Here is a 26,432-nt window from a genome sequence, read left to right on the forward strand (position 1 = left end):
CTGCTTACCGGACGCAATGATTTATAGTTAAAAAGTACTTAAATATTGATCTTTTCGCACCAAATGTGATCGTATCGCTTTATAAGACATTCATTTAACCACTGGAGTCGTATGGATGACGTTAATGCTGACTGTCTGTGCTTTTTGGAGCACCATCCAAATGGTTACCATCCACTTCCGTTATAAAGACCTACTGAGCTGAGATATTTTTCTTCAAATGCGTTCTGTTGAAGAAAGGAAGTCATATACATCTGGGACGGCATGAGGGTGAGTAAATGATGAGAGAATTTTCATTTTTGAGTGAACTATCCCTATAAAGTTACAGTACCATTTATGCATCTTGCTGTACATATAAAAAATACTGGTAAATATCTTGTAAATAGGAGTTGGTGTGAACATGCCTTAACTTGCGTTTAGAGTGTTTATTGCCAATAAAGTTCAGTTCACCTCTTTAAACTCTGCAGCTCGTCCAGCGTGAAGTCAAAGATGTTGGCCATGTGATGATTGGTGCCCCAGGTGGAAGTGAGGTCATTCTGTGTTGACATTAGAAACACAATATGAAATACAATTTTAAAATTCATTACACTCCATCGACTCATTTATCAATAATTTGATTATGATGATAACAGTCATCATGGTCATTAAAGACACTCTAATGCTGTCTTTGAAGTTGCCCATGGCATTATAAGCCATGCTGCCTGGGTCGAGACCTCTCGGAAGAATTTGTCAGTTAAGTGCTTCAGAGGATGAATGTAATCCTTTTTAGAAAATGCAGAAAGACAGAATGAGAGGGCAGAGTTGGGGAGTAACTAACTTGTAGAAACGCTACTAATTTAGCTACATTTTTCAGTGTCATGAAAGTAGCTCAACTGTTTTTAAAATAGTGTAGCTTTTTCAGTAACAAACAGATGTGCATTGTAGTCAAGCGCACTTTCTGCATTTTAAAGAGATGATTCAGGTGTCTGGATCACAGTCCTCCTAAAGTGTGTCAGATACAGTGGTCTGCACCATCCTTCGCAATACAGCACTCAAAATCGGCCCACAAGATCGGAATTGTGTGTACAAATTGCATTCAGCAGCAATTTTGTGGGTGCGTTTAAACCGTTACCTGATCTGCATAATTCCTTTATTAAATCGGGCACTAAACCAGTGTAGACAAAATTTGCACTTGCAAATAACCCCCCTGTATGTCTTCTTTTTAGTAGCGAATAGCAATGCTGGGTAGTAGCGCATTACATATTATCAAGATTATCAGAAGTACTTGTAATTTGATTATATGACATTTTATGATGTGCGTAATCAGATTATAGTTACATTTTTATGGATTATATGATTACATTCTTGATTACATCACCAATCAGCCAAAGCCAATAACTAGTGTGTAATTTACTAATTATGCTCCTAAATTTTAAAAGAATGGTCTGTATTTTAAATATTTGTATCTCACATCTTGCCATGTGTGTATGTAGCTAGCAAAACTGATTGAAACATTACATTGAAAGTGCTTCATACAATCCACAAATTTTTGGGCATTGCATCGAAATTTCAAAGCTCTTGTCAAGCCAACGCGTTCATTTTTCTTAATCGTGATTAACGCATTTACTGTTAATACAGAATAAACACTGGTTTCGAGGGCTGAAACTATGTAATGTGTCCACCTGGAGTCATTACACTGATGCACACACCACAAACAGACACACAACAGCACCAGAGCTTTTCTACCAAGAGGAGCCTACAAGCTTTCCATGAAACAGCATAACGCAGCGGTCCCAAAGACATTCTAAAAACGGTACTGTCGTAACACGCTAGTTACTGTCGTAACACGCTAGTATGATAGAGCCGTGGAGGTTATCTCAATAAATTAAAGAATCTCTGACAGCGCTTCCTTGTCAGTGATAAAATGATGGAGAAAGGAGCTTTTAGTGCTATTTGATACAACTTTGTGCTTTTGCACCATACAAATGCACTTCTGCCCATGCTGGCAGAAAAAGTCTGAGGTTAAGGCCACACCTTCTCATGAATAATTATGGGGAGGTACAAATTATACAACTCTACATCATATCTAGAAACATTCTCTCATTATTGATTTCAAAGCTGGATAATAATAAAAAGTCCAATCCCTATTACTGATTTCCTAAATAAAAATGTTTTAAGCATGTTATCATTGTCTTTTATCTCGAGTAACTGTAATTTTATGACTCTTTAAGCACCTTTCTTTTTTTACTCAGCAACTAACAAAAAGAAAGTTTCTGTATGATTTTATGTTTACTAATATTTAATCATAGGATTGTTAATTGGTACTTAATACATTTAAAATTAATGTTTAGATTTTCATCAAAATATGAAATGGGTGATACAGAAATAATCAGTAAACTTAAAAAGTGTAATCTAAAAGATTACATAAAGGATTACAATTTAAGTTGTGTAATTTGTAATCAGTACCTGGTTAAATTTAAGAAGTACTCTACCCAGTACCATTTCAAAAGTGTAGCTTGACTGGATTTTAAAGACTCCATGAAATCACTCAATGAGCACAGTTCTCTTTCCTGTGTTGTTGTTTTTCCTATTGAAATATGACGTTTGGGACATATTAAAGAGCTAAACCTTTTAAAGAAAAAAAAGCTAATAGGCTTTAGTTTATGTCACTTTTGTTATCCATCCCTGCATCTGAAATCACGTACTGTCAGAATACGTACTGTACTTGATGAAGGTATTTCTCGCTTACTGTTTTATGAATACAGAGGATTCAAACATACCAATCCATTGGCATAGGCCCTACTGTTTTTGGCATACTATATAGTAGGGAAGTGTGGATATTAGGATGCAGCATATGAATTGCTAATTGCTATTGTTTAAATTTGTACAAACATTAATGTGTGGTGGATAAAACACTTGAATAGTCACATTAAAGTATATACATAAGAGTGTTTATCTTCCCTAAAGCAAGTAATATCTTGGTTATAAATCTTTAAATGAAAAACATAATATCAACGTGAAAATAGGACATCATGCCTCCAGCTCTGCAGGTGAATATCTCAGAGAATATCTCAGAGTGATCACAAGCAAAGTTCAGGTAACCTCAACACATGAGACTCATCCGTGCAGAAGAGCAGTGCCGAAACACAACTGACGTAAAATGTTCCTTTTTAGGTTTCAACCACAGATATTCTGTAGTGAAACTGTAAGAGTAGCTCAACACTGAGAGAGAGAAGGGGAGGGAGAAAGGAAAATGTGAGAAAGAGACAGAACAAGACATAAAAAGAAAAGGAGAAATGCAAGGACTGCATGGGAGAAGTCAGAGGGAAAAAAAGAAAATCACACACTGTGGTGCAGAGTGATGTGAGAGACAGATGAAGGGAGGCAGGTGAAGATATCGAAGAGTAAACTTCACACAAGTCATGTTTAAAATGGCTTTAAGTCAACAAAGTAGTCAATACATTAGAAACTTTGTGGAAAAATTGCTGGAATAAAAAGTAATTAATTCAGCTAACCATCCAGGGATTGCAGAAGCTTAAAAAAGTGGTAGAAGACAATCTTCAGGTTAGCACTAAGAGGTCATATATAGTCTCAGCAGTGCAACACTTCTTTTATCCTTTTCAAGAATCTAATTTTAAAAGGACTACACAAACTGCATTATTTATGGATTTTGTGGGTGTACGGTAAAGAACTCAAAATCAGCAAATTCGAATACCTCAGAGTTATTAAATGGTCCCTAATCATGCCTTTGTTATCAAAGTAATGCAATTAGCCTATAATTCTGATGAGGTTTGGTTTTATACATAACTCCAAATGCATTTGACTCTCTGATCTTCCATAGACTTTAGTCAAAGTAGATGCCATATTTAAAGGGATAGTTCACCCAAAAATAAAAATTCTATCATAATATACTCACCCTTATTTTTTTTTAAACCTGTACGACTGACTTAGTTCCGTGGAACCGAAAAGGAGATGTTAGGTTAAATGACAATCTCAGTCACCCTTCACTTTCCTTACATCTTTTTCATACAATGGAAATCAATGGTGACTGAGGTTAACATTCTACCTAACATATTCTTTTGTGCTCCACTGATAAAATAGATTCATATGGGTTTGGAACAACATGAGGGTGAGTAAATGATGACAGAATTTTTATTTGTGGATGAACTATTCCTTAAATTTCACAGAATTTCAATGTAATAAAGACTGATATAGTACTTAGGAATGTTCTTGAATATTTTTTGTTTTTGGTATGTACTACTGACTTTGCGACTTTGTCGCAAGGATCAGAATCCTTTTTTCTATCTTAGAAACCTTTAGACTTACAAACCATAACACCAGAACACACAATTTAATAGAAAAGGAAAGGTCATGTTAAACAGCTGGAGAGACTTTCTAGTTTTTATTAAAGAAACAGTTCACCCAAAACTGAAAATTAAGTCACTTTTTATATTGTTCCAAATTCGTATTATTTTTATTCTTCTGGGGAACAGGATAGAGAGACATATGTGTTTGGAACAACATGAGGGTGAGTAAATAATGACATAATTTTATATTTTGAACTATCCCTTTAAAACTCAATTCTGTAAAATGTTACCCCAGTATTCTGAGTGAAAGGCTTACATTAGGAATCGCATCCTCCAGCAGCCATTTGGACCTCTTCTTCCTCTTCTCTGCAGGAACAGAATTACTGCAACAGCAGAAAATGAGAAACATCCAATCACCATAATTAAGCATAATGACAACACAACTACCTATCTAAAACTGTCAATCAATGCATCATCTCCACCCACTAAACATGTCATTACAGATTTGAGGATCTAAACCAGAGGTGTCCAAACTAGGGCCCGCGGGCCTGTGATTTGGCCCACCTTGCCATAGATGACGAGGGGAAAAAATAGAAAAAAAATAAATAAATGCATGGCATTGATGCGGCACTTCGTTTTTAATTAATCTTTTTGTTTTAAAATCTTTTGTTTATTTTTGCATTACAAATACTATAGCTTATTTGAAAAGTAGAGAGTATAAGTGATTTAATATTTTTTAATGTATATGCATACTTCAATGACCCTTAAATAAGTGCTGTCTGAAAGTTCGCTCCATTGGCCATCCCAGGTGCCACCCCAAAATCTTCACAATGATTGGCCAGCTCCAAAGTTGGATGTGGGCATTCAATACCACCAGACAGAACTTAGTTGGTTTAAATCGGAGCGGGAACTGAAGCAGTGTCAAGAAATGACAGGTAATGAGGTGCACTCGTGGAACAGTGCGTACAGTCATCTGAAATGAAATATGGCTTGAACGCGCACTATAAGCTGTGCAGCATTTCATATCCGTGTGAACGCGACCACTGAAGCGCACCCGTGAAGCAGGCTTGATAAAGTCAGGTGAGGGAGCATTTCAATATAAACAACGGTTCCAAACACCGCACAACATTACGACAAGCACTATAAGTGAACAGACCAGTACTCTCAAATAACCCTTTTCTGCCCTGCCAGCTAGACAAAAACAGTAATGCAGTAAATTAATTCTTCATATTTCATCTTCTTATTCTGACTTCTAAATCCAGCGTTTTGAATCTTACGTCCTCTCAGCTACCGAGGCATTATGGGATTGTGAAGTGTCCAATCATTCGCACTTCAGAATCTTGCCGGAAATAGTAGGTTATCCGGGTATTTCTCGCTTACTGTTTTATGAATACAGAGGATTCAGACATACCAAACATTTTGGGGTGTGTATAACATCTGTGTGCATCATACTGTAATTAGTTTGTCAAACATGAGGATATCTCGTTTATTTGCAACTATCTGCCTAAAAACAGATAGCTGCAAGTTTTTTAATAACCATAAGATACAATGCCATATTTCGGCAGGTTCTTAATCATAATCATATTTTGGAGTCAACGAAATTAATAGGCCTCTCGATTTTTTAATTTGCAGAAATGTAGCTTTTATTCACAAGACGCTGAAAAAAACACCATCAAACATGGTGTCAAAAACGTCCGTCTAGCGCATGCTTACATAGAAAAAGACGGACACGTTCGGAGTGAAGAGTTTCTTTAGCGGTTGTGTCTTGAATACATTGCACTGGATTGCTCTAATAAGCATCTCGCTGTATAAGCATTAGGGAAATGTGCATACAACTGAATTTAATGAAAAATTGTGGTACTGTCGGTATTATAAAGCTCAATTTAAAGGCAATCTCAATTTAAAAGAAAATTCAACCTTTAAAACCAGTCCAAGAATGCGATCGGTCTAAGTGGCCCATAAGTCTTCATCAGTGCTTGGCACACATTCAAAATTCCAATGCTCATTTAGCCTAACTAAAATGTTAACAGCACAAGCAATTATTATGTGTCACAATTTAAAAAGTATGCCACGTGAAACAGTCCTTTTACAATGACATGAGCCGGCATTAACTTCTCCTGTAGTTATATATCCTTTATCTCAATCATTAGAGTGCTGGCCCTTCCAATCTCAGAAGTGTTTGATTACAGCAGACAGGAGAGCTGGATTTATCATGACAAATCTTTAAAACTAGCAAGAGTGAAGAAGGGGGTGCCTGGGTAGCTCAGTGGTAAAATACGTTGGCTACCACCCCTGGAGTTCGCTAGCTCACTAGTTCGAATCCCAGGGCGTGCTGAGTGACTCCAGCCAGGTCTCTTAAGCAACCAAATTGGCCCGGTTGCTAGGGAGGGTAGATTCACATGGGGTAAACTCCTCGTGGTCGCTATAATGTGGCTCATTCTCGGAGGGGCGCATGGTGAGTTAAGCGTGGATGCCTCGGTGGATGGTGTGAAGCCTCCACATGCACTATATCTCCATGGCAACACGCTCAACAAACCACATGATAAGATGCACGGGTTGACAGTCTCAGATGCAGAGGCAAATAGGATTCGTCCTCCACCACCCGGACTGAGGTGAATCACTATGCAACCACAAGGACTTAAAAGCACATTGGGAATTGGGCATTCCAAATTGGGAGAAAAAAGGGGAAAAATCCAAAAAAAAAAAAAAAAAAAAAAAAGAGTGAAGAAGGACAGACAAGAAATTCATGCTATAATTACATCCCTCATTTCCAGTTCAATGCCACTCAATGCACTTCAAAGCAACACTGTCAAGTCAAACAATTTCCTTGTCTTCCTAGATGTGATGCAACCAGTCACTTCTTAAGAGACAGCTGGAGTTTGATTTTAACATTTAACTACACAATGATTAATGCTTGTCAAACATTACCATAATTAGACAGCGCATTGAAAATGTAATCTTATTCAGAACTGGATCCATTCTAACGATTTTCATGAAGTCCGGTTCCGTTAACAGTTCTTAAATATCTGAGGCCACGTCTAAACTAATACGTTTTTGGTTGAAAACTTTTGGTTTTGCCTTTCCTAACATCATTGTTTCCAAAGTATGTGGTCATGGAGAGTGTTTCATAAAGTCTTGTTCCAATAATTCATAAAGCTGTTCCAATGTAGATTAATTTTTTTGTGATTGAATTTTTCTGCTGAATCTACAGCACCACAGCAAAAGAAATTATGTTTTAGCCAAATTGTAAGCTTGCAGAACTGATTTTGATAAGTTTTTAAATAATCATAAATTATTTAAATAATAATAATTAAACAAAAATACTGTAAATAGATAACGCATCTTTCTACTGCATTGTCTGGTTGCGTCCAACAAAAAACATACAGTGCAACCAGTGTAGTCTGAACAAAAAGAATCAAAAATCAGTCTTGAACTCCAGAGTTATTGGTTTGTGAAGTTATTAAACTGATTCAGAGTAGTCAATCTAACTCAATGAGTCAATAAATCTATCAAATAATGGATCAAAGTATCCTTAAAATATCATCATTTATAAAAATCAGAGGCACTAATAATTAAACAAAAGTAACTTACCTGTTTCTGCTAGCCCCTTTCTTGCGGCCCCTGTGACCCTCACTGTACTGGGCTTTCTCTGGGAACAATTTAGAGGGGGGGTTCGGTGGAACTCTTGTCCTTAGTCGGAAAATGCATTTCCTCTTCTTGATCTCCTTCCCACAGAGAAACCTGGAACAAAAGCTCTATTATTGAGACCTAAAATCATTAGAGTTTATCAGTGCCAAAAAAACAAACAAACCCATACAAGAACAACAAGAGGCATTCATGCTGTATATGCTTAAAGGTTTAGTTAATGTCTATTAGCTATAAATCCAAAAACAAAAGTCCCAAATCACTGTTGCATCAGCCAGCAAAACCTAAACAAAACATTTAACTGCACCTAAAAGTGATAGTTCACCCCAAAATAAAAATTCAGTCATCATTTACTCATGTTCATGTTGTTCCAAACCCATATGACTTTCTTTTTTCCATTGAACACAAAAGGAGATGTTAGGTAGAATGATCAGTCTCAGTCACCATTCACTGCATTGTATGGAAAAAGATGCCGTGAAAGTGAATGGTGACTGAGACTTCTCATTCAGCCAAACATCTTGTACGTTCCACGGAAGACAGAAAGTCATACATGTTTGGAACAACATTAGGGTGAGTAAATGATGACAGAATTTGCTATTTTGGGTGATCTATCCCTTTAATTTAAAAAAGGAATGTTATTTTTTTCGTAATCACACTTAGCTTCATGTCAGTGAGAGGAAAAAGAAAACAATCTCTTACTTGCTTTTATAGTTGTTGAGGGCATCAAGAATAAACTGGCCTCTTTCAGATGGAGGGGTATTGGAGAGCTGAAGGTGTAGAAATCAGTAAAAACAATGAGAGTCTTTGAGAAGAACTGCATGTGTGGTATGGCGTTTTTGTAAGTCGTATCTTTTGCCTGGAAACCATGAGCTGTCATGTTTCAATGAAGACAAATGAAGCCCACAGGTTTTGTTGTGCTTGTTAAGTCTTCCACACAGAGAAGTGTGTGCAGTTTAGCAAAACTGTTTTCTCAAAATTACACATAATAACAAATAAAAGATTAAAATGACAAATAAGGATGTAGCAAATAAAAAAAAACATAAAAAAAAAAAAAAACATAAAAAAAAAAAAAAAGTAAATTTTCACTGTCCATTCGTTCCAAAGGAACTGGTTAACTGATGTATTTCCTGAATACTTAGCAATTACAAACATTTTCTACAATATAAATGAATTTCACTGTGTTTAGCGGTGAAATGTGTGATTTCCATGTCGCTAGTGGCATTAAATTACTACTAGTAAATTTTAATAGTTCACCCAAAAATGATAATTCTCTCTTCATTTACTCACCTTTATGCCGTCTCAAACTTGTATGACCTTTTGTCTTCTGCGGAACACAAACGAAGATATTTTGATGGAGATATGATGTGAATATATCCACACAATGCAAGTCAATGGGGTCTAACAGCATAAAATGTAGCAATATAAAGGTAATCCATACGACTCCAGTGGTTTAATCCAAATGTTCTGAAATTAAACGATCGTTTTCGTGTGACAAACGGGCCAAAATATAACTAAATCTGCAAGCTTCAAATCATGATTGCGCCAAGGAGGCTGCAATGTCCAGATTTATAGTGAAAAGGAGTTATATTTTGGTTTTAAGCCTACAAAAGCACCTAAAAGTATCATAAAAGTAGCCCATGTGGCTCGTGCATAATGAGAAAACTTGCATGCTTACTTGCATGCTTACGCAAGAACTTTATCAGCACTAAAAACAATTTGAAACCGTGTAAATGAGCTTCTTTTGTAGCGCGCATGTACACGCAACATCAAGATTTCCGCTGAAAAAATCACTTACATTTTGAGTTGTTTCCAAACAAAACCAATCGCATGCCTTCAGAAGACTTGGAATATGATGCATGAGTCACATGGACTACTTTCACAATACTTTTGGGTTATTTTTGAAGCTTTAAATTGAGTCAGTATCAACTGCCACCGTACTGTCACGACACTTGATTTTCATTCAAACATCTTTTGTGTTCCACATACTGTAAGAAAGAAAGTCATAAAGGTTTGCAACGACATGAGGATGCGTAAATAATGACAGAATTTTCATTTTTAGGTGAACTATTGCTTTAACATTGAAAAAACTACAAATTTCACCTTTAAATCTATTTCTGAAAATGTTCTGGATAAAAAGCTATCACCTTGCCCAGCTGGAAATGCTCCCAGTTGTTACTGATGAAGGCAAGGATCTCTTCCAGTTCAAAGTATTTTTTCTTACTCTGAACTCCAAGGTTGTACAGGGCGAGATGGACGACATCCACCCTGCAAATAGAAAAATAAGTTGAATTTAAAAACCTAAAAAGAGAGAAAATGTCATGGGAAATGACACTTAATGCTCTTGAGTTTTAGGCCTAAAGCAAAAACGCTTTTAGATTAAAGGCCACAGCAAATATCTATCTGCATTAAGTGTCACATGCGAAATGTTAAATAGAAAGCCTTTCTGCTCACAAGGCAAGGTCCATTTTAACACACCAGACTTTTTAAGAAGGATAAAGCTTAAGTCTGAACCGAGACTGGCTTCACACCTAAATATCCAACACATCCAGCTCAGTGTATTTCAACAGTAATCCCCTACTATCATAAGAAATCCTCTCTGAGCCAAATCTTTGGTTTAAACGGCTATTTCTCATTTGGGACAAAAAAACGGAATCAATGTCCAGACAACTCTATGCTGAAAAAAAAAAAAAAAAAAAATGCAACACACAGTCTTCCTGAAATAGCTGGGTGCTCTAGAGAAAGCTCATGGATGGAGAGCTCCGGCCCGCATAAATCACAGACCGACACTTTGACTACATAATTCTTACATGGATTGGGGCTCAATCATTCTTGAGGGAAAACGAGAGTGCTGCTATTTACCATCTGAGAGCCAGCCGCTTGATGTATTCCACTCCTTTATTGCACACCGCACAAATGAACAAGTAAAACCTAAGAGGTAAAAGACAGAAAACAGTGAAGTAATTTAAACTCTACACATTTAAGGGGTTCAAATGGTGCTGCGTACAAAGAAATATAGTTTTCAACTCTGTAATTTTAAGCTTTTAAAAATCTCCAACTGCATGCCAACACATATGGGGGACGCTACATTATGTTTGTCAAAATAATAACTAATCATTAATGATAGCATGTTGCAAATATAATTTTGACTTTAGTAATCACATTCGCTGATCTTTCTGAAAAGCTAGTGTATCTCAATTGTATTAAAAGTCAAAGATTATTGATTTCCAGGGAAGTAAAGGATCAGAAATCCATAGTTGAGGATGTTGACAAGATATTGAATTATGGGTTCATAATCATTTTTATTTTATTTATTTAGTAATTTTATAACTGTGTACATTAAGGAACAATTGAAAGAACAACTCTGTCAAGTTACATGTTCTAATAATTGGAAAGAATTATACATATATTATTACAGTGTTCAATGTATTATTATAATTATTAGTATACAACATGTAAATGTATATTTAGATATTTTAGGACGCCAAAAATGTAAATGTGATGAAATGATTGGATTGTCATAAGCTTGGAACATCATTGTAGAGAAAAAAAAAACTGGTCATGTAAAAGATTGATTAAATATTGGGATGATATTGTTTGTGCTTTTCCTAAATATCCGCTATTTGCATTGTAATTCATTGGAACCTGAAAACAGATCTGTAATCTACTCTATACACCGATGAGCCAAAACATTATGGCCACCTGCCTAATATGATTTTGGTTCTTCGCGTGCCGCCAAAAAAGCGCCGACCCGCCAAGGCATGGACTCTACAAGACTCCTGAAGGTGTCCTGTGGTATCTGGCACCAAGACATTAGCAGCAGATCCTTCAAGTCCTGTAAGTTGCGAGGGGAATCTGCTGTGGATCGGACTTGTTGGTCCAGCACATCCTACAGATGCTCAATCGTATTGAGATTGGGAATTTGGAGGCCAGGGAAACACCTTGAACTCTTCATCCTGTTCCTCAAACCATTCCCGAAAAATGTGTGCAGAGTGGTTGGGCACATTATCCTGCTGACAGAGGCCAATGCCATCAGGGAATTCCATTGTTATGAAGGAATTTAACTGGTCTGCAACAATGTTTAGCCAGGTGGCACTTGTCAAATTGACGTTCACATGAATGGCCGGACCCAGGGTTTCACCGCAGAACATTGCCCAGAGCATTACACTTCCTCCACCGGTTTGTCATCCCACAGTGCATCCTGGTGCCATCACTTTCCCAGGTAAACAGCGAACACGTACACAGCCGTCCACGTGATGTGAAAGAAAACAGGACTCATCGGACCAGACGACCTTCTTCCACTGCTCCAAGGTCCAGTTCCGATGTTCACGTGCCCATTGTAGGTGCTTTTGATGATAGACAGGGGTCATCATGGGCACTCTGACCAGTCTACAGCTACGCAGCCCCATACACAGCAGGGTGCAATGCACTGTGTTGTGACACATTCCTCCAATAACCATCATTTAAATTTTCTATGACTTGTGCCACAGCAGACATTCTGTCGGTTCGGACAAGACGGGATAGCCTTCGTTGCCCTCGCACATCTATGAGCCTTGGGTGCCCAACACCATGTCACCGGTTTGTGGTTTGTCCCTCCTCAGACCACTGTCGGTAGGCTTCAGACATGCTCTGATCCAGTCATCTGGCCATAACAATTTGGCCCTTGTATGGCCCCATAACAATAAAGACCTCGCTCAGATCTTTACTCCTGCCAATTTCTCCTGCATTGAACACATTGACTATGAGAACTGATTGTTCGTTTACCATTTAATCTACCCAGACCTTGACATGTGGCCTTGTTAGGAGATGATCAACATTATTTGCTTCACTTGTGAGTGGTCATAATGTTTTGGCTCATCAGTGTATACAAAAAAAATTTCTTGTAGCTTTGAAAGGGATATCTGTTAATTGCCTGAAACCCTGAGTACCAACAAGTGAATTTTGGATTCAACTATTATCATTTTCGTATAAAGTATGATGTGGAGGAAATAAAAACAAAAGAGTTGGTTGTTGTTTTCATTGTCCTCTTATTTAATATGGGTAAAATTTATGCAAAAGCGTATTATTATATTGTATTATATTACTTTGAAGTCTTGAATTTCAATTATCTTTAAAAAGAAAATAGATGGCCATGCTTCTTTCTACATACCTATCTCCAAACATCATGGACTCCTGCAGGCATTGTGTACACGCTTCATGAAACCACTGCTCACAGCGAAAACACTGCAGCATTTTCAGGTACCACCTAGTGGGAAAATTAGAAACAAAATTTTAATGAGTTCTTATCAGACAGAAAACACGAAGACCTAACAGACCAATTTAATTTCAGCATAAACAACAAACGGCAACAAAACCTGGAGGTGGGGCTGATATAGCGGTGCTCAGATCTCTTTGTTTGCATTAAAGGGATAATTCACCCAAAAATGAAAACTCTGAAATTTACTCACCCTCATTGTTCCAAACCTATATGACTTTATTTGTTTTACAGAACATAAATAGATAAAAAAATTTTAATGATTATCCCTTTCCATCTTTTCAATACTACCAAAAAACCTAACCTATGGCTTCAGAAGACTTGGAATATGACAAACAAGTTGTATGGACTACTTACGATACATTTAGGTCCTTTTTAAGCTTTAAAGGGGTCATGAAATGCAATTTTTTGTAGTTTTATTATCTTCCCTGAGGTCCACTGATAATGTTAGTAAAGTTTTTTTTTTGCATTAAAACAGTCATAATTTAGTAATACATTATCATTTTTAACCCTGTCTCTGGCCCTCTGTCTGAAACGCTCAGTTTTAGCCTAAGCGCCTCCTTAAAACTTAAATGTAAACGCCTACTGTTATGATTGGCTAACATTGTGCAGCCCCTCAATTAAAGCCATATTTGAAACTCAATCGGAAGAAAATGAATAAGCACCAAAACATTATAAAACTAAATTTCAGGGTTTACACATAACACACATCCAACACATTGCATCCGAATATATTAAACTGTTCATCTCAAGCACAAACGTTAAAACTCACACCCTGTCTACACTGAACATGAGGAAAACAACTAAAAATAGCACAGATGGGAGAAAGAACGTGTCCATGATGCGTTTGTGCTCAAAACAGCAAGAGGCAGCAGCTGAATGACAGAGAGCATCTCCTCTTCAGAGTTGTAACTTGACACCGCTTCTTTTAAAAGCGGCCTGAGATATGCATCAAGTGGTCAAAGACATCTATCTGTGCATTTTTAAATACAACATTTATTTAAAATAGTCCAGAAGGGTGAGTCCCTTTGGTGTTTAGGAATAGTTAGGCCACACTAGGCCTTGTTTGTCCTGATCTCACTCTGAACAAATGGAGCTCAAGTGGGCGGGGCCAAGGGTGCGTGATGTAGGGTAACCATGGAAGTAGAGAACAAGAAGTTTTTGCAGCTTGGTTTCAATAAATGCTTTTATTGCATTGGGGATTAAGTTTTGACTTCTGAAATTTACAGTACGTTTTTAAAGTAGAAACATTTTATTCCTCATGACATGACCCCTTTAATGTGAGTCAATATATCCACTGCCACTGTATTGAAAAGTTTTGTTTGTTTGTTTTTTAACACCATGCCAGCTTCTATGGTTATTTTCACAGTGTACTGAAAAGACAGAAAGGGATGTTCATAAGTTTTTTTTCTGTGTTCTGCATAAGAAAGTCAGACAGGTTTGAAATGAGAATGAGTAAATTATAACAGAATTTTCCTTTTCGGGTGAACTATTCCTTTAAGACGATGTGTTAGACCATTAGACAAGTATTGGAGAGTGAACAACTATTTATGTCTATACCTCAAGGGTGACAGGGAGCGAAATCAAGTAAAGAAGACTACAAACAGAAAGAAAATAAAAGTATCAGGGAAAAAAGAAGACAAAGGAGCATGTGAGACGAAGCAGACTCACTCTCCAGGTCCTCCACAGTAACAGTAGCACTGTTGATGGTTTGTACGATGCAAAGAGTCCCACTCCAGCTCGTCTGGATTATAGCTCAGCACCTGCTTCATGGCCTGCAGCGCTTTAGAGATCGGCCCTTTCTTCAGAGCTCCCCCTTTCTGCCACATAAAGAAACACACACGTCAGCATAGTGGTGCAGTCTCCCTGGTCCAATCCATTTATATCTGCGACAAAAAAAACTTTGAAAACCTCTTTTTATATGCCCTGTAAGGATTAGAAGAGAAAGAGGCACTGAGGCTCTATCCCAAAACCTAATGTTCTGCCTACATAGGCAGCATTTTAAGGCATCATTAGGGATACGAAGGCTGTTCAAAAAAACTGGAGGCATAATTATGCTGTCTTCTTAGATAAAAAATAAAATAAATATATATAATGGATTTCTTTTTAAATCAACAGATTTTTTTTCGATGTTGATTACAAATATTTTACAATTCACTCAGTGCCGAAGACTTCACATAAAATAGTTCAATTTAATTAAATATGACCTATATTACCCAATATTTGTTTTTATTTTTATGCTTAAGAGTACTGCGTCATCAGCTCTTGAAGATGCTAATGTTAAACTCTCCTGTTCGCTTCGTTTGAGGAGCGCTATTTGTATGTTGCACAGAGTTTTTCCCTACGCAGAGCATTTCAAATTGGTCGCTTATGAGGTTCCACTGCAGTTAGGATGAAGGGCCGTTCACACTGAATGCGTTTTGTGTCCGTCGCTGTTTTTCAATTGTTTTTCTATGTAAACCTGCATCTTGCACAGCGTTTTGTTTTTTCAGTGTTTCAAGCAGGGGTGCCACGTTATAATGTCACATTCACAATGATTTTTCCTTTGAAAATGCATTGATTTTACGGCTCTCATCCACACACTAGAATGCAATATTTATTTTTACTTTTATTTTATCCCCTTTTCTCCCAATTTGGAATGCCCAATTCCCACTACTTAGTAGGTCCTTGTGGTGGCACGGTTACTCACCTCAATCCGGGTGGTGGAGGACAAGTCTCAGTTGCCTCCGCTTCTGAGACCGTCAATTCACGCATCTTATCACGTGGCTCGTTGTGCATGACACAGCGGAGACTCACAGCATGTGGAGGCTCATGCTACTCTACGCGATCCACGCACAATTTACTACGCGCCCCATTGAGAGCGAGAACCACTAATCGTGACCACGAGGAGGTTACCCCATGTGACTCTACCCTCCCTAGCAACTGGGCCAATTTGGTTACTTAGGAGACCTGGCTGGAGTCACTCAGCACGCCCTGGGATTCGAACTGGCGACTCCAGGGGTGGTAGTCAGCCTCAATCCTCGCTGAGCTACCCAGGCCCCACACTAGAATGCAATTTTATGTCATGTGATGCTAGGAAACTTAAAACAAAGTTTAAAAAAAAATTTGATTCGTGTGGGCATGGCCTTAGATGCTATATCAGGTAAAAAAAGAACTTCAATTTTTAGGCCACGTTCACACTAATACATTTTTGTTTTTTAATTACATTTTCGCCATACTAAAATGGCGTTTTCCTCCACCGAAAACTGAGCATTACAAAAATGCACTCCAATGCAAACTACTCTGGAAATCAATGACATTAGGAAACTGAAACTGGTCTTAGCTAGTTTGCTGGTCTTAGCTTGTTTAAGATTAACCAAAGTTAAGACCTGTGCACCAGCTTAGGTTTTTCCAGGAGGGAGGTTTTGGAACAGAACTAAAGAGAAAGTAGTGGATTTAGACATGAACAACATTCAGAGGTCTTGAACGGCAAGACTTACTCTCACAGCTAAAGCAAAAATGCACTTCCTGCAGAACCATGGGGACAGGTCAGCTGAGCTCTCCACCGGGGGCAAATGACAGAGCTGATGGTAGCCTAAAGATGTAAGGCAAGCATGTGGAGGGAAGGAGGGCAAATATTAGCACAAAAACAGACTGACTCCGACCCAATAAGATGTGTAAATATGAACAGCAAAGCTGAAGTCTACATTAATCCTTGAGACTTCAGAGAGCCACTTCTGAGTCCCAAGTAAGTAATTACAGTAGAGCCGCCTTACCAAAACCCATTAAAGTCATCAAAGACACTCACAGAATTGCTCTATTTGCTTTATAGACTGTATGGAGTTTATAATGTAAACTGAACCACATTTCCTAGCCAGTCTTTTAAAATACATTTTCACAAGTGCATTGTTAATCAGCTATATCCACAGATGGAAAGTTCCCAAGCCACTGCATCATATAAGAAGTCACAGCAGAATAACAGCAACATTTTTATAACTAGATTGTTCAATTTTCTTAAGATAATGTAAATGGTGCTTGCCTGTGCAAAAGTCACTGCCACAATGCAGGGGTGTTGTGGGTGGTTTCTAAGGTGTTCTGTAGGGCTGGGCAAAAATACTGATTTTCCAATTCATTACGATCTTTCATTTGAACAATTCTAATAAAACCAATCTTTTACAATTACTAGTTTTCTTCAGTTTTGGTTGTGTTGATTACTGTATCTTTTAAATAAATACCAATTGAACTAAATCATTTGGACTCTATTGTTAATTTTTATTTTTAGATGAACTTTTTTGTAATGTACAAAGTTAGAAGGTTCCCTGTATAATTTACAGCATTCGCTAAGAGGGAATTTCATTCATTTGTACAGTAAGCAAAATGGACATCATAACTGAAATATATCCATATGAATCAGAATCCAATCATATTGAAATCGGAATTGAATCAGTTCGAGGAATATGTATCAAGCTTTTCTGATTGGGTTTTTAGTATGTTGCTAGGTAGTTGCTTGGGTATTCTAAAGTGCTGTAAGCGATTTTTCATGGAAAGATACTGTATATGCAAAAAATTGTCCTACTCCCTGAAAGATATTAATGAAATAAGTGTCATGAGATATCTCACTGGTCTCTGTAAAAGCATAGACTTTGTAAACAGCAAACAAAAATGTGTCCGCGGGCCGCTGTCTCTGATGCTTTCTGTCAGTCAATCATTTTGCACGTTCTCATAGTACTGTTGTAGCTGCGAATTATTGCGGCTTTATTCCATTTTTATGACATGTTGTTCATAAAAGTTGTCAGTTGAGTGCACTGTTTTGCTGCTGTTCTTTTTGACAACCACTTTTGCTCGGTGTAGGTCTCAATAAAGCTCATTTGGTATCTTTGGAGTGTTGGGTTTTGGAAAGAGGGGGCGTGGCTAATCCAACGGCTCAGCTTGTGGAAATTCCAGAACGGTTAAAATCGCTTACAGCACCTTTAAGGGGCTTTTTCAATGTGACCTAACCCTCTATGTGTTAATCTTTGAATTTTATCAAAACCCTTAAATTACTTTCATTGACATAACCTAATGTAGGCAGGTTGATTCATATGATGGCCGAGAAGTGCACAACACAACCAAATTAGCAAAGCAAATAAAAGTTGAAAACACAAAGGAAATAAGCCACAACACAACTAAATAAAGCCAGAGCATAATGGAAACAGCAACAGCACATTGAATTTAACAGAAAATAAATATTTTTAAGCACTGTATTTTAAGTCGTGTGGATTTGCTAATTTGGTTGTGCACCCCTCGGCCACCGAGAATTCAATTAACTGTTTTATTTCAATAAAACCAGTTAATTTAGATGTTACTACATTAAGTACATTTTCGGTTACCTGACAAAACATTTTTACTAGGGCTGGGTAAAAATATCGATTTCACGATGCATCACGATCTTCGTTTGAATGATCTTGATATTGATTCCAAGATCGATCTTTCACTCTATGGCAACCATCGATAATGCAAGTAAATCACTCGCATGTGCAAACAAATCTCATGCTATTCGACTAAGAATATCGCTGATTAGCCACTGGCTAGTAAATGTTCAGATTTCACTCACCCTTGATTGAGTAGTATAATTAGTATATAGTATATATTAGCACAGAGATCCGTTCACTGCGTGTTGAAAGTAAAAAATGGTTGAACTCGTTCTGTGTCTAAAGTCGAGATCCACAGATCCATATGTCAATGAATAATGTCTCTTTTCATCCCCTTTCTGTTTTTTACAGTCAGTTGTTGATTAAAAACAACAACAACAAAAAAGAAACATTTCTAATCACACATGGATGCGCTAATGAAATTATGCACGTCTTCTCTCGTTATATGCGCTTTACTGGCTGGCGTAGTCTTAAAAAGACAGTACCGATTATGCACGTGTTCTATATATCAATGTAAATAATTGTAAATAGTAAAAATTATGCAAGTAAACAATAAAAATTTAACAAAATATATATATATATGCAACATAATATATGCAATTTTAAGAAATTGACTGATGGAAAAGACTGAATTTGAAACATTTTCAAAAGTTCACAATTGTGACCAATTTGATGAATAACTAATGATAAAGTATAATTTTTAAAATTAATATTTTCAAACTGTACATAGAAGAATTGCCTATAAGGTTCCTTTATAATTAAGATTATTAGCTGACAGAGAATTTCTTGTGTATGTAAGTGTAACGGTGGCCAGCTGACAGATAGCTGTGCAGTGTGTATAAACCTCACTCTCCTGACCTCAAGAGGTGCACTAGAGACTGACGCTAGAGGCTGTAGCCTTTAGCCTCCTTGTTAGCGCGCCCGCCTCCCATGCCGGAGACGCCGGTTTGAGTCGTGTCACATAAGCAAAATGGACATTATAACACAAATGTATCCAAATGAATCTATGTCAAATCTAATCGAACCAAGGTTGCAATCGAATTGAATCGAGAGCTTGTGAACTGGAATCGAATCCAGTTGAATCGGGAAATCTGTATCAATACTCAGCCCTTATTTTTACAGTGTATGATATTCTGGTCCGTATGACTTGGGTAGGTCCCTCCTATGGCAGTTTTTTTTACTGTCAGGCAAAAGTCATTAGCCTGATCACTTAGAAAAGTAATAGCACACCTGCTTCATGATTTGAGGAATCATTTATGTCCAGAGCAAAAACAGTGCAGGATGAGTTTAATAATTTGTGTTAGGGGTTTAAAGGGTTCAATAAAAGTTAAACTCAATCGACAGCATTTGTGGCATAATGTTGATTACCACAAAAATTTATTTAGACTCATCCCACCTTTTCTTTTAAAAAAAAAAGCAAAAATCGATGTTACAGTGAGACATTTACAATGGAAAGGAAAGGGGACAATTTTTTGGAGGGTTTAAAGGCAAAAATGTGAAGCAAATAATTTTATAAAAGCACTTCAGTCAAAATGTGTGTTACTTGAGCTGTAAATTGTTTAAATTGTCGGTTTTTTAGTGATTACAGGTTTTACGGCAGGACCTTGTCACGGCAACGAAGTTGTAAAATTGGATATAACTTTCACAGAAAAGGTTAGTAAGTGATTTTATTACACAAAAATCATGTTAACACACATATTGTTTAAATTTTGTGGCTATACTTTTGAAACAGTGAGTATTTTAACATTTATGGATCAGCCCCATTCACTTCTATTGTAAGTACCTCACTGTAACCAAGATTTTAGCTTTTTTTAAATAAAAGGAGGGATGTGTCTAAATTAATTTTTGTGGAAATCAATATTATGCCACAAATGCTGTTGATTGAGCTTAACTTGTATTGAACCTGGAATATTCCTTTAAATTCCTTACCCCAAGCATGAGCAACAGTAATAGTGATGCTTGCCTTAGCAAGTGGGAAACTGGGAGTTTATGAGTCAACAGTTCTTCATGATTAATAATTTCTTTCCCGAGGCACAAAATAAGCTTTTTACTGAGAAATATTCCGGTTTTGAGTCTTATATGTTGAGCTAGGATGCAAGCAGCGCCCATCACTGCCTCAGAGTGAAGACTCACCTATTCCACACTTCCCACAGATAAGGATTTCATTACCAGGATCCAGAGACATGTCAGAACATACCGAGCATTTGGGTTCCTCCCCAGGGACCCCCGCTAGGAGAGAAAAGGGGAGAATAAAGCTTTGGTTATCTTGTTATAAAGCAGTAATACCATATTTTCACACTGGCATCTCACAGAACACAGTGACATATCATATGCAGGTGATTTTTAACCTGTTAATCAACAAATGAATCATTGGTACTTCTTCAGTATCTTTTTGTGAGATGATCAACTTACCATGTTGTATGTCTTTCCAAAGCACCCAGAACTTGGAGTTGTCTTCAAACGTCACAAAGCAACTCTGCTTTGAGGTGCTCATCTATAGGCAATATGGAATATGGAGAAGAGGAATGTTAGTATTGTGATATGCAAACATAGACTATAAAGACATGAAATATACTGTATGTTTGTGAAATGAATTATTCATGATTAAGAATGAATGCTATTAGGTCATGAATATCTTTTGTATCTATTCCCTTGAGACAAAGCAATTCATTTTTGTTCGCTGTAGAGCATTGTTTTGTTATTAAATTCCCTAAGACCATGCATGTCACACTTTTAACAGTCCCGGGGCTGGATTCACGGAAATCTTCTTGAAGGAATATTCTGGGTTCAATACAAGTTAAGGTCAGTCGAGAGCATTTTTGTGGCATAATGTTGATCATCACAAAAACTCATTTCGACTCACCCGTTGTTTTACTCAACGCAAAAATCTGGGTTACAGAGAGGCAATTACAATAGAAGTGAGTGGGGCCAATCTGTAAACGTTAAAATGCTCACCATTTCAAAGGTAAAGCCAAAATACATCAACAATACTGTATGTGAAGTCCTGTTGTTTTCTACAGTAGACATAAAATATTATATGAATAAACTATTTACAAAAATCTAGATAGATAGATATAGTATACATGTGTGTTTTGTTTGCATGTTTTTTTATGCTCCAAACACTACGTCTCAAAAACCCCCCCAAAAAAATCCCTTTTTTTTTTTTGCTAGGTCCCAGGAGTGACATACTGTGTTTCATGTAGTTCAGGTGTATGTACAGTAAATTCCTACACTAACAGTGACTCACTCTCTGGATCTTGCCCAGGTAGTAAAGGCCGTCAGACCAGCGGCACAGCACATACTGGCCCACGGTCAAGCTGGCCTCCTGGTCACAGCAAGTTTTCTCTCTTTTGGGAAGCAGGCGCTTGGTTTCCAGAGGTTCCGACCCGACTGTCAAATAGCCGTCCAGGCAGGCCGATTCCAACATGCTGACAGCAAACACACCTACACTTCCTGTAGACCAGAAGTAGAATGTAAGTTAAAGACAACACACAACAAAATCATGCAAGTTTATCACACTTCTGTTCGCTACTAAGAAAAGTTATGTTTGCCAAACCTATTAATGCACAGATTTTTCACCAATGCATTTCCTAGGCGTTTCCAGTTATTCGTGCTTTCTAGATAAAGTTTTTTTTTTTTTTTTTATCATTTTATAGAGATTGCACTCACAGAGCAATTTCTAGCAGAGAAATTGTTTTAGAGCAAAACTAGAAAAATACATATTCACTATAGAAATTCCCATGACTTTTTCAGGCCTGGGAGTCACAATTGTAACATTCCATTATATTTTTTAGGTTTTCCATGAACATGTGAACCATGTAAATACTAGGGATGCACCGATATCACTTTTTCTCTCCTGATCTAATCCGATACCTGAACTCTCGGTATCGGCCGATACCAACATCGATCCAATACCAGTGTTGTTATTTTCTTAATACGTTTAGAATATCTATACCTTACGGTGTGGAAATGATTGGGAGTACTATTTTATATGTAAAGAATCACAAACCTCTAAATACACATTTTCATTATAAAATAGAAAACAAATACAATTAAATAAAAAATGTGTACCCTATAAAAAAAAACTTTACTTTAAAATAGTCTACTGGATAATGCAGCAACAAAATCTCAGTCTTCAAGAAGCCAGTTCTCTTTGAACATTTCATTTTTAACTTCTATCTTTTTGTTCACTACAGCTGAAAACCTAGTAAACTTAAATATTATTGTAATTTATATTATTTTATTAAATGTTTGATTTTTATCACACAATAGTAATATATTTCAGTCATATATTCTTAACAATAAAACCCTCATTTTGGTGACACACTACAGGAAGACTTGAGAGTTTGTTGTGTGTAGGCTAGCTCACAGTAGTTTAATTTGCTTCTTATTCAACATCTGGTTAAATGCTCTTCCGGTGGCATTCTCGATGCATGTTATAAGCGAAATCAACTATTGAGCATCTACACTCAGTGAGCACTTTATTAGGAACACTATGGTCTTAATAAAGTGCCCGACGTGGTTTTCTGCTGTTGTAGCCCATCAGCCTCAAGGTTCGACGTGTTGAGCATTCTGAGATGCTATTTTGCTCACTACAATTGTACAGAGAGGTTATCTGAGTTACCGTAGCCTTTCTGTCAGCTCAAACCAGTCTGGCCATTCTCCGTTGACCTGTCTCATCAGCAAGGCATTTATATCTGCAGAACTGCAGGTCACTGGATGTTTTTTTGTTTTTGGCACCATTCTGAGTAAACTCTAGAAACTGTTGTGCGTGAAAATCCCAGGAGATCAACAGTTACAGAAATACTCAAACCAGCCCATCTGACACCAACAAGCATGCCAAGGTCGAAATCACTGAGATCAATTTTTTTTCCTTATACTGATGGTTGATGTGTACATTAACTGAAACTCCTGACTCATATCTGAATGATTTTATGCATTGCACTGCTGCCACACAACTGGCTGATTAGATAATCACATAAATAAATAGGTGTACAGTGTTCCTAATAAAGTGCTCAGTAAGTGTACATCTGAGATGAAGTTCGTGCAAAGTCCTGACATATTGCGGCCGCTCTGAGAGCACTGAAAACATCAGCGCATCATGAGCCCTGCGTGTGCTTTGAGTATGTGACGAGCAGCGCTCTTTTACTGAAGTGCGCTGCACATCCAGACCTCATATGTATTTATTAAACACAACCTTTTGCAATTTACAAAACTATCATGTCTTTGAGTGACTTTGATTTAAATGCACAAGTCATATGGACTACTTTAATGGTGTTTTTATGGTTCTTTTACATTATGTCATTTTTGGAGCATGATGGTAACAACCATGACTAACACACATTATTAGACCCAGTATAACCCAATATGTTGAAGCCAATCCCGATCCAGGTATTCGATCGGTGCATCCCTAGCAAATACTTGAATATCTTTCATATGAACATACTGTGCTGTTCTTTTACATTTTTAAGTGTATGATGTTGATGTTGCGGGTGAATTAAATCCAGGAATTTTAGTCACCAGTGCGTATACATCTCTATTTTATATATTCAATATTCTAGGCTATATCTCTATATAGAAAATACAATAGAAACCTATAGGGAAGATTTGATATAATAAGGGGTTTTTCCAGCTGGACACTAAAGTTGCCAGGTGCGTTATACCAAATACCAAGAAAAGGCAGCATGAATTAAACACCACCACATGACATTATCCAACAAGTTGTTAAAGCTCTTCCTAAGGTTGTCTGCTTTAATGCCAGCTGTTTTTAAAACATTATTTACCCAAAAAACATTTAAAGATCTAAAAATAGTAATGCCTTCGGCAAATTTAGTTGCCTGCAGTCTTAAAGGGATAGTTCACCAAAAAATGAAAATTCTCTCATAATTTACTCACCACATCCCAGATGTGTATGACTTTCTTTCTTCAGCAGAACACAAATAAAGATTTTTAGAAGAATATCTCAGCTCTGCTGGTCCTTGTAATGAAAGTGAATGGTAATCAGACCTTTGTAGCTCCAAAAATCACATAAAGGAAACATAATAGTAATCCATCTTACTCCAGTGGTTAAATCCATGTCTTCAGAAGTGATTTGATAGTTGCGGGTGTGAAACAGAACAACATTTAAGTCCTTTTTTACTCTAAATCTCCACTTTCACTTTTAGATGTGAAAGTGAAACTAACCAGGTGCCAGATACGATTTTCAGATGTAAAAGTGAAAGTGGAGATTTAGAGTAAAACATTATTTAAATATTGATCCTTTTCTCACACCTATCATATCACTTCTGAGGGTATAGATTTAACCACTGAAGATATATGGATTACTTTTATGTTTCCTTTATGTGATGGTTTGAGCTACAAAAGTCTGGTCACCATTCACTTGCATTGTGAAGACATACATAATTGAGATATTCTTCTAAAAATCTTTGTTTGTGTTCAGAAGAAGAAAGTCATACACATCTGGGATGGCATGAGGGTGAGTAAATGAAGAGATAATTTTCATTTTTGGGTGAACTATCTCCACTTAAGTCTTTCCAAAATAATGAATGCAAGTCATAGTTAATATTTCATAATAATCATTCATAATATTATAAACAAATCCTTAAGATACCCTGCAATTAATTCATAATTGCAGAACACCATCAATCTAAATGCACAGTGCATTTAGCATAAGGAAATCCTTAAAAAAAAGAGAGAGGGAGAGAGAGAGAGAGAGAGAGAGAGAGAGAAAAGAAGACACTTATTCACTTTTGAGGGAAATTCAAAGGGTTTGCAGGGGCGACTTTCAGCTTTCTCATTCTATATTCCACAATATTAGTGTGGTTTTAAAAATAGGACCATGCTCTTAGGTAGGTCTATATGTGCATGGTGGTTCTGACAACGCCACAGGAATCCAGTTGCACTGCAGAGAGACTCTTCCAACCACAACAGTGCACATGGGGACTATTGCCTGACTCAGTCTCAACCCTGATGAGTTAAAAAGGGAGAAGAGAAAGAGAGCTGGTTGACTCATCGCCAGGATGTGAACTTAAGACTTAACTGATCACAGACAGATCTTTTTCTTCTGCCATGCACCAGACTAGATTTACATATATTTAAATGAATCAAACCAAAAGGCTAATTACATACTTTACTCATGCTAGAGTTAAAAAGATTCTTACATGCAAGTGATTTATCTGATACAGAACATTACACAAAACTATTGAATCGAAAAGCAATACAAGCATGCACGCCTGCTTGAAAAATATAAAGTCACTTTACAGTCATGTCCACTTCGCAAAAGTCTACAGCATAGTTACTAGGGTAAATCATAGCCAGTTCAAAATCTTTGCACGGAATCCCTCCCGATTTTAAGATATGTAAAATCATCATTGCATGGTGGAAAACTTGCGCACTATCAAAACTTCTGACAAGTTGACATGTAACCAAATACAGCATACACGTACATAGAGATACGCTATAACTGTCTGATATGCGTGATTAAGCTTGTCAGTTCAATGCAAACTGTTGCACTGTTGTACTGTATGTTACGCGCTAGAATGTTGGAAGTTTTTGAACTGGAGTACAGTTACATTCAAATACATTTCGCTCTGACATTACCACTTTGATTTCTCTCCAGTCCCGCGGGTAAAACGCGCCAAAAAGTGCAGATACTCCTCCTCGGGCAGTCCGATGTCCCATTCGCGATGTTTTACAAAAAGTTTCTGGAGTTTTTAGAGGAGCAACAGCGCAGAAATGCAGTCTGTGCGCGTCGCCATTTTTTCACCTTTTCCCGCGAATCATTTACGTTTTGCTTATGTAATTAACATAACGCGATCATCATCATCCGCGTACAGGAAGTACAGCTGCAGCAGCCGCGAGGAG

At 37.2% G+C, this 26,432-nt stretch overlaps 1 protein-coding gene across 3 annotated transcripts in view; it reads right to left on the reverse strand.

Moving 5' to 3' along the window:
• The window catches only part of LOC127415151 (PHD finger protein 19-like), a 46,492-nt gene extending 20,153 nt beyond the window's left edge, over positions 1-26,339 (reverse strand). For all 3 annotated transcript variants that reach the window (XM_051653750.1, XM_051653749.1, XM_051653751.1), the window contains exons 1-13: positions 26,169-26,339; positions 21,817-22,022; positions 20,982-21,063; positions 20,703-20,798; positions 16,659-16,753; positions 14,851-14,999; positions 13,075-13,170; positions 10,788-10,856; positions 10,073-10,193; positions 8,628-8,695; positions 7,875-8,024; positions 4,600-4,666; positions 448-533 (exon numbers count right to left, since the gene is read on the reverse strand). In XM_051653750.1, coding sequence (XP_051509710.1) covers positions 448-533; positions 4,600-4,666; positions 7,875-8,024; positions 8,628-8,695; positions 10,073-10,193; positions 10,788-10,856; positions 13,075-13,170; positions 14,851-14,999; positions 16,659-16,753; positions 20,703-20,798; positions 20,982-21,063; positions 21,817-21,996 — 1,259 coding nt within the window. In that variant the 5' untranslated portion in view covers positions 21,997-22,022; positions 26,169-26,339. The remainder of the gene's footprint in view (positions 1-447; positions 534-4,599; positions 4,667-7,874; positions 8,025-8,627; positions 8,696-10,072; positions 10,194-10,787; positions 10,857-13,074; positions 13,171-14,850; positions 15,000-16,658; positions 16,754-20,702; positions 20,799-20,981; positions 21,064-21,816; positions 22,023-26,168) is intronic.
• Between the last annotated feature and the right edge of the window lie 93 nt (positions 26,340-26,432).

Source organism: Myxocyprinus asiaticus, chromosome 24 (genome assembly GCF_019703515.2).
Source record: "Myxocyprinus asiaticus isolate MX2 ecotype Aquarium Trade chromosome 24, UBuf_Myxa_2, whole genome shotgun sequence".
NCBI classification, from domain to species: domain Eukaryota; kingdom Metazoa; phylum Chordata; class Actinopteri; order Cypriniformes; family Catostomidae; genus Myxocyprinus; species Myxocyprinus asiaticus.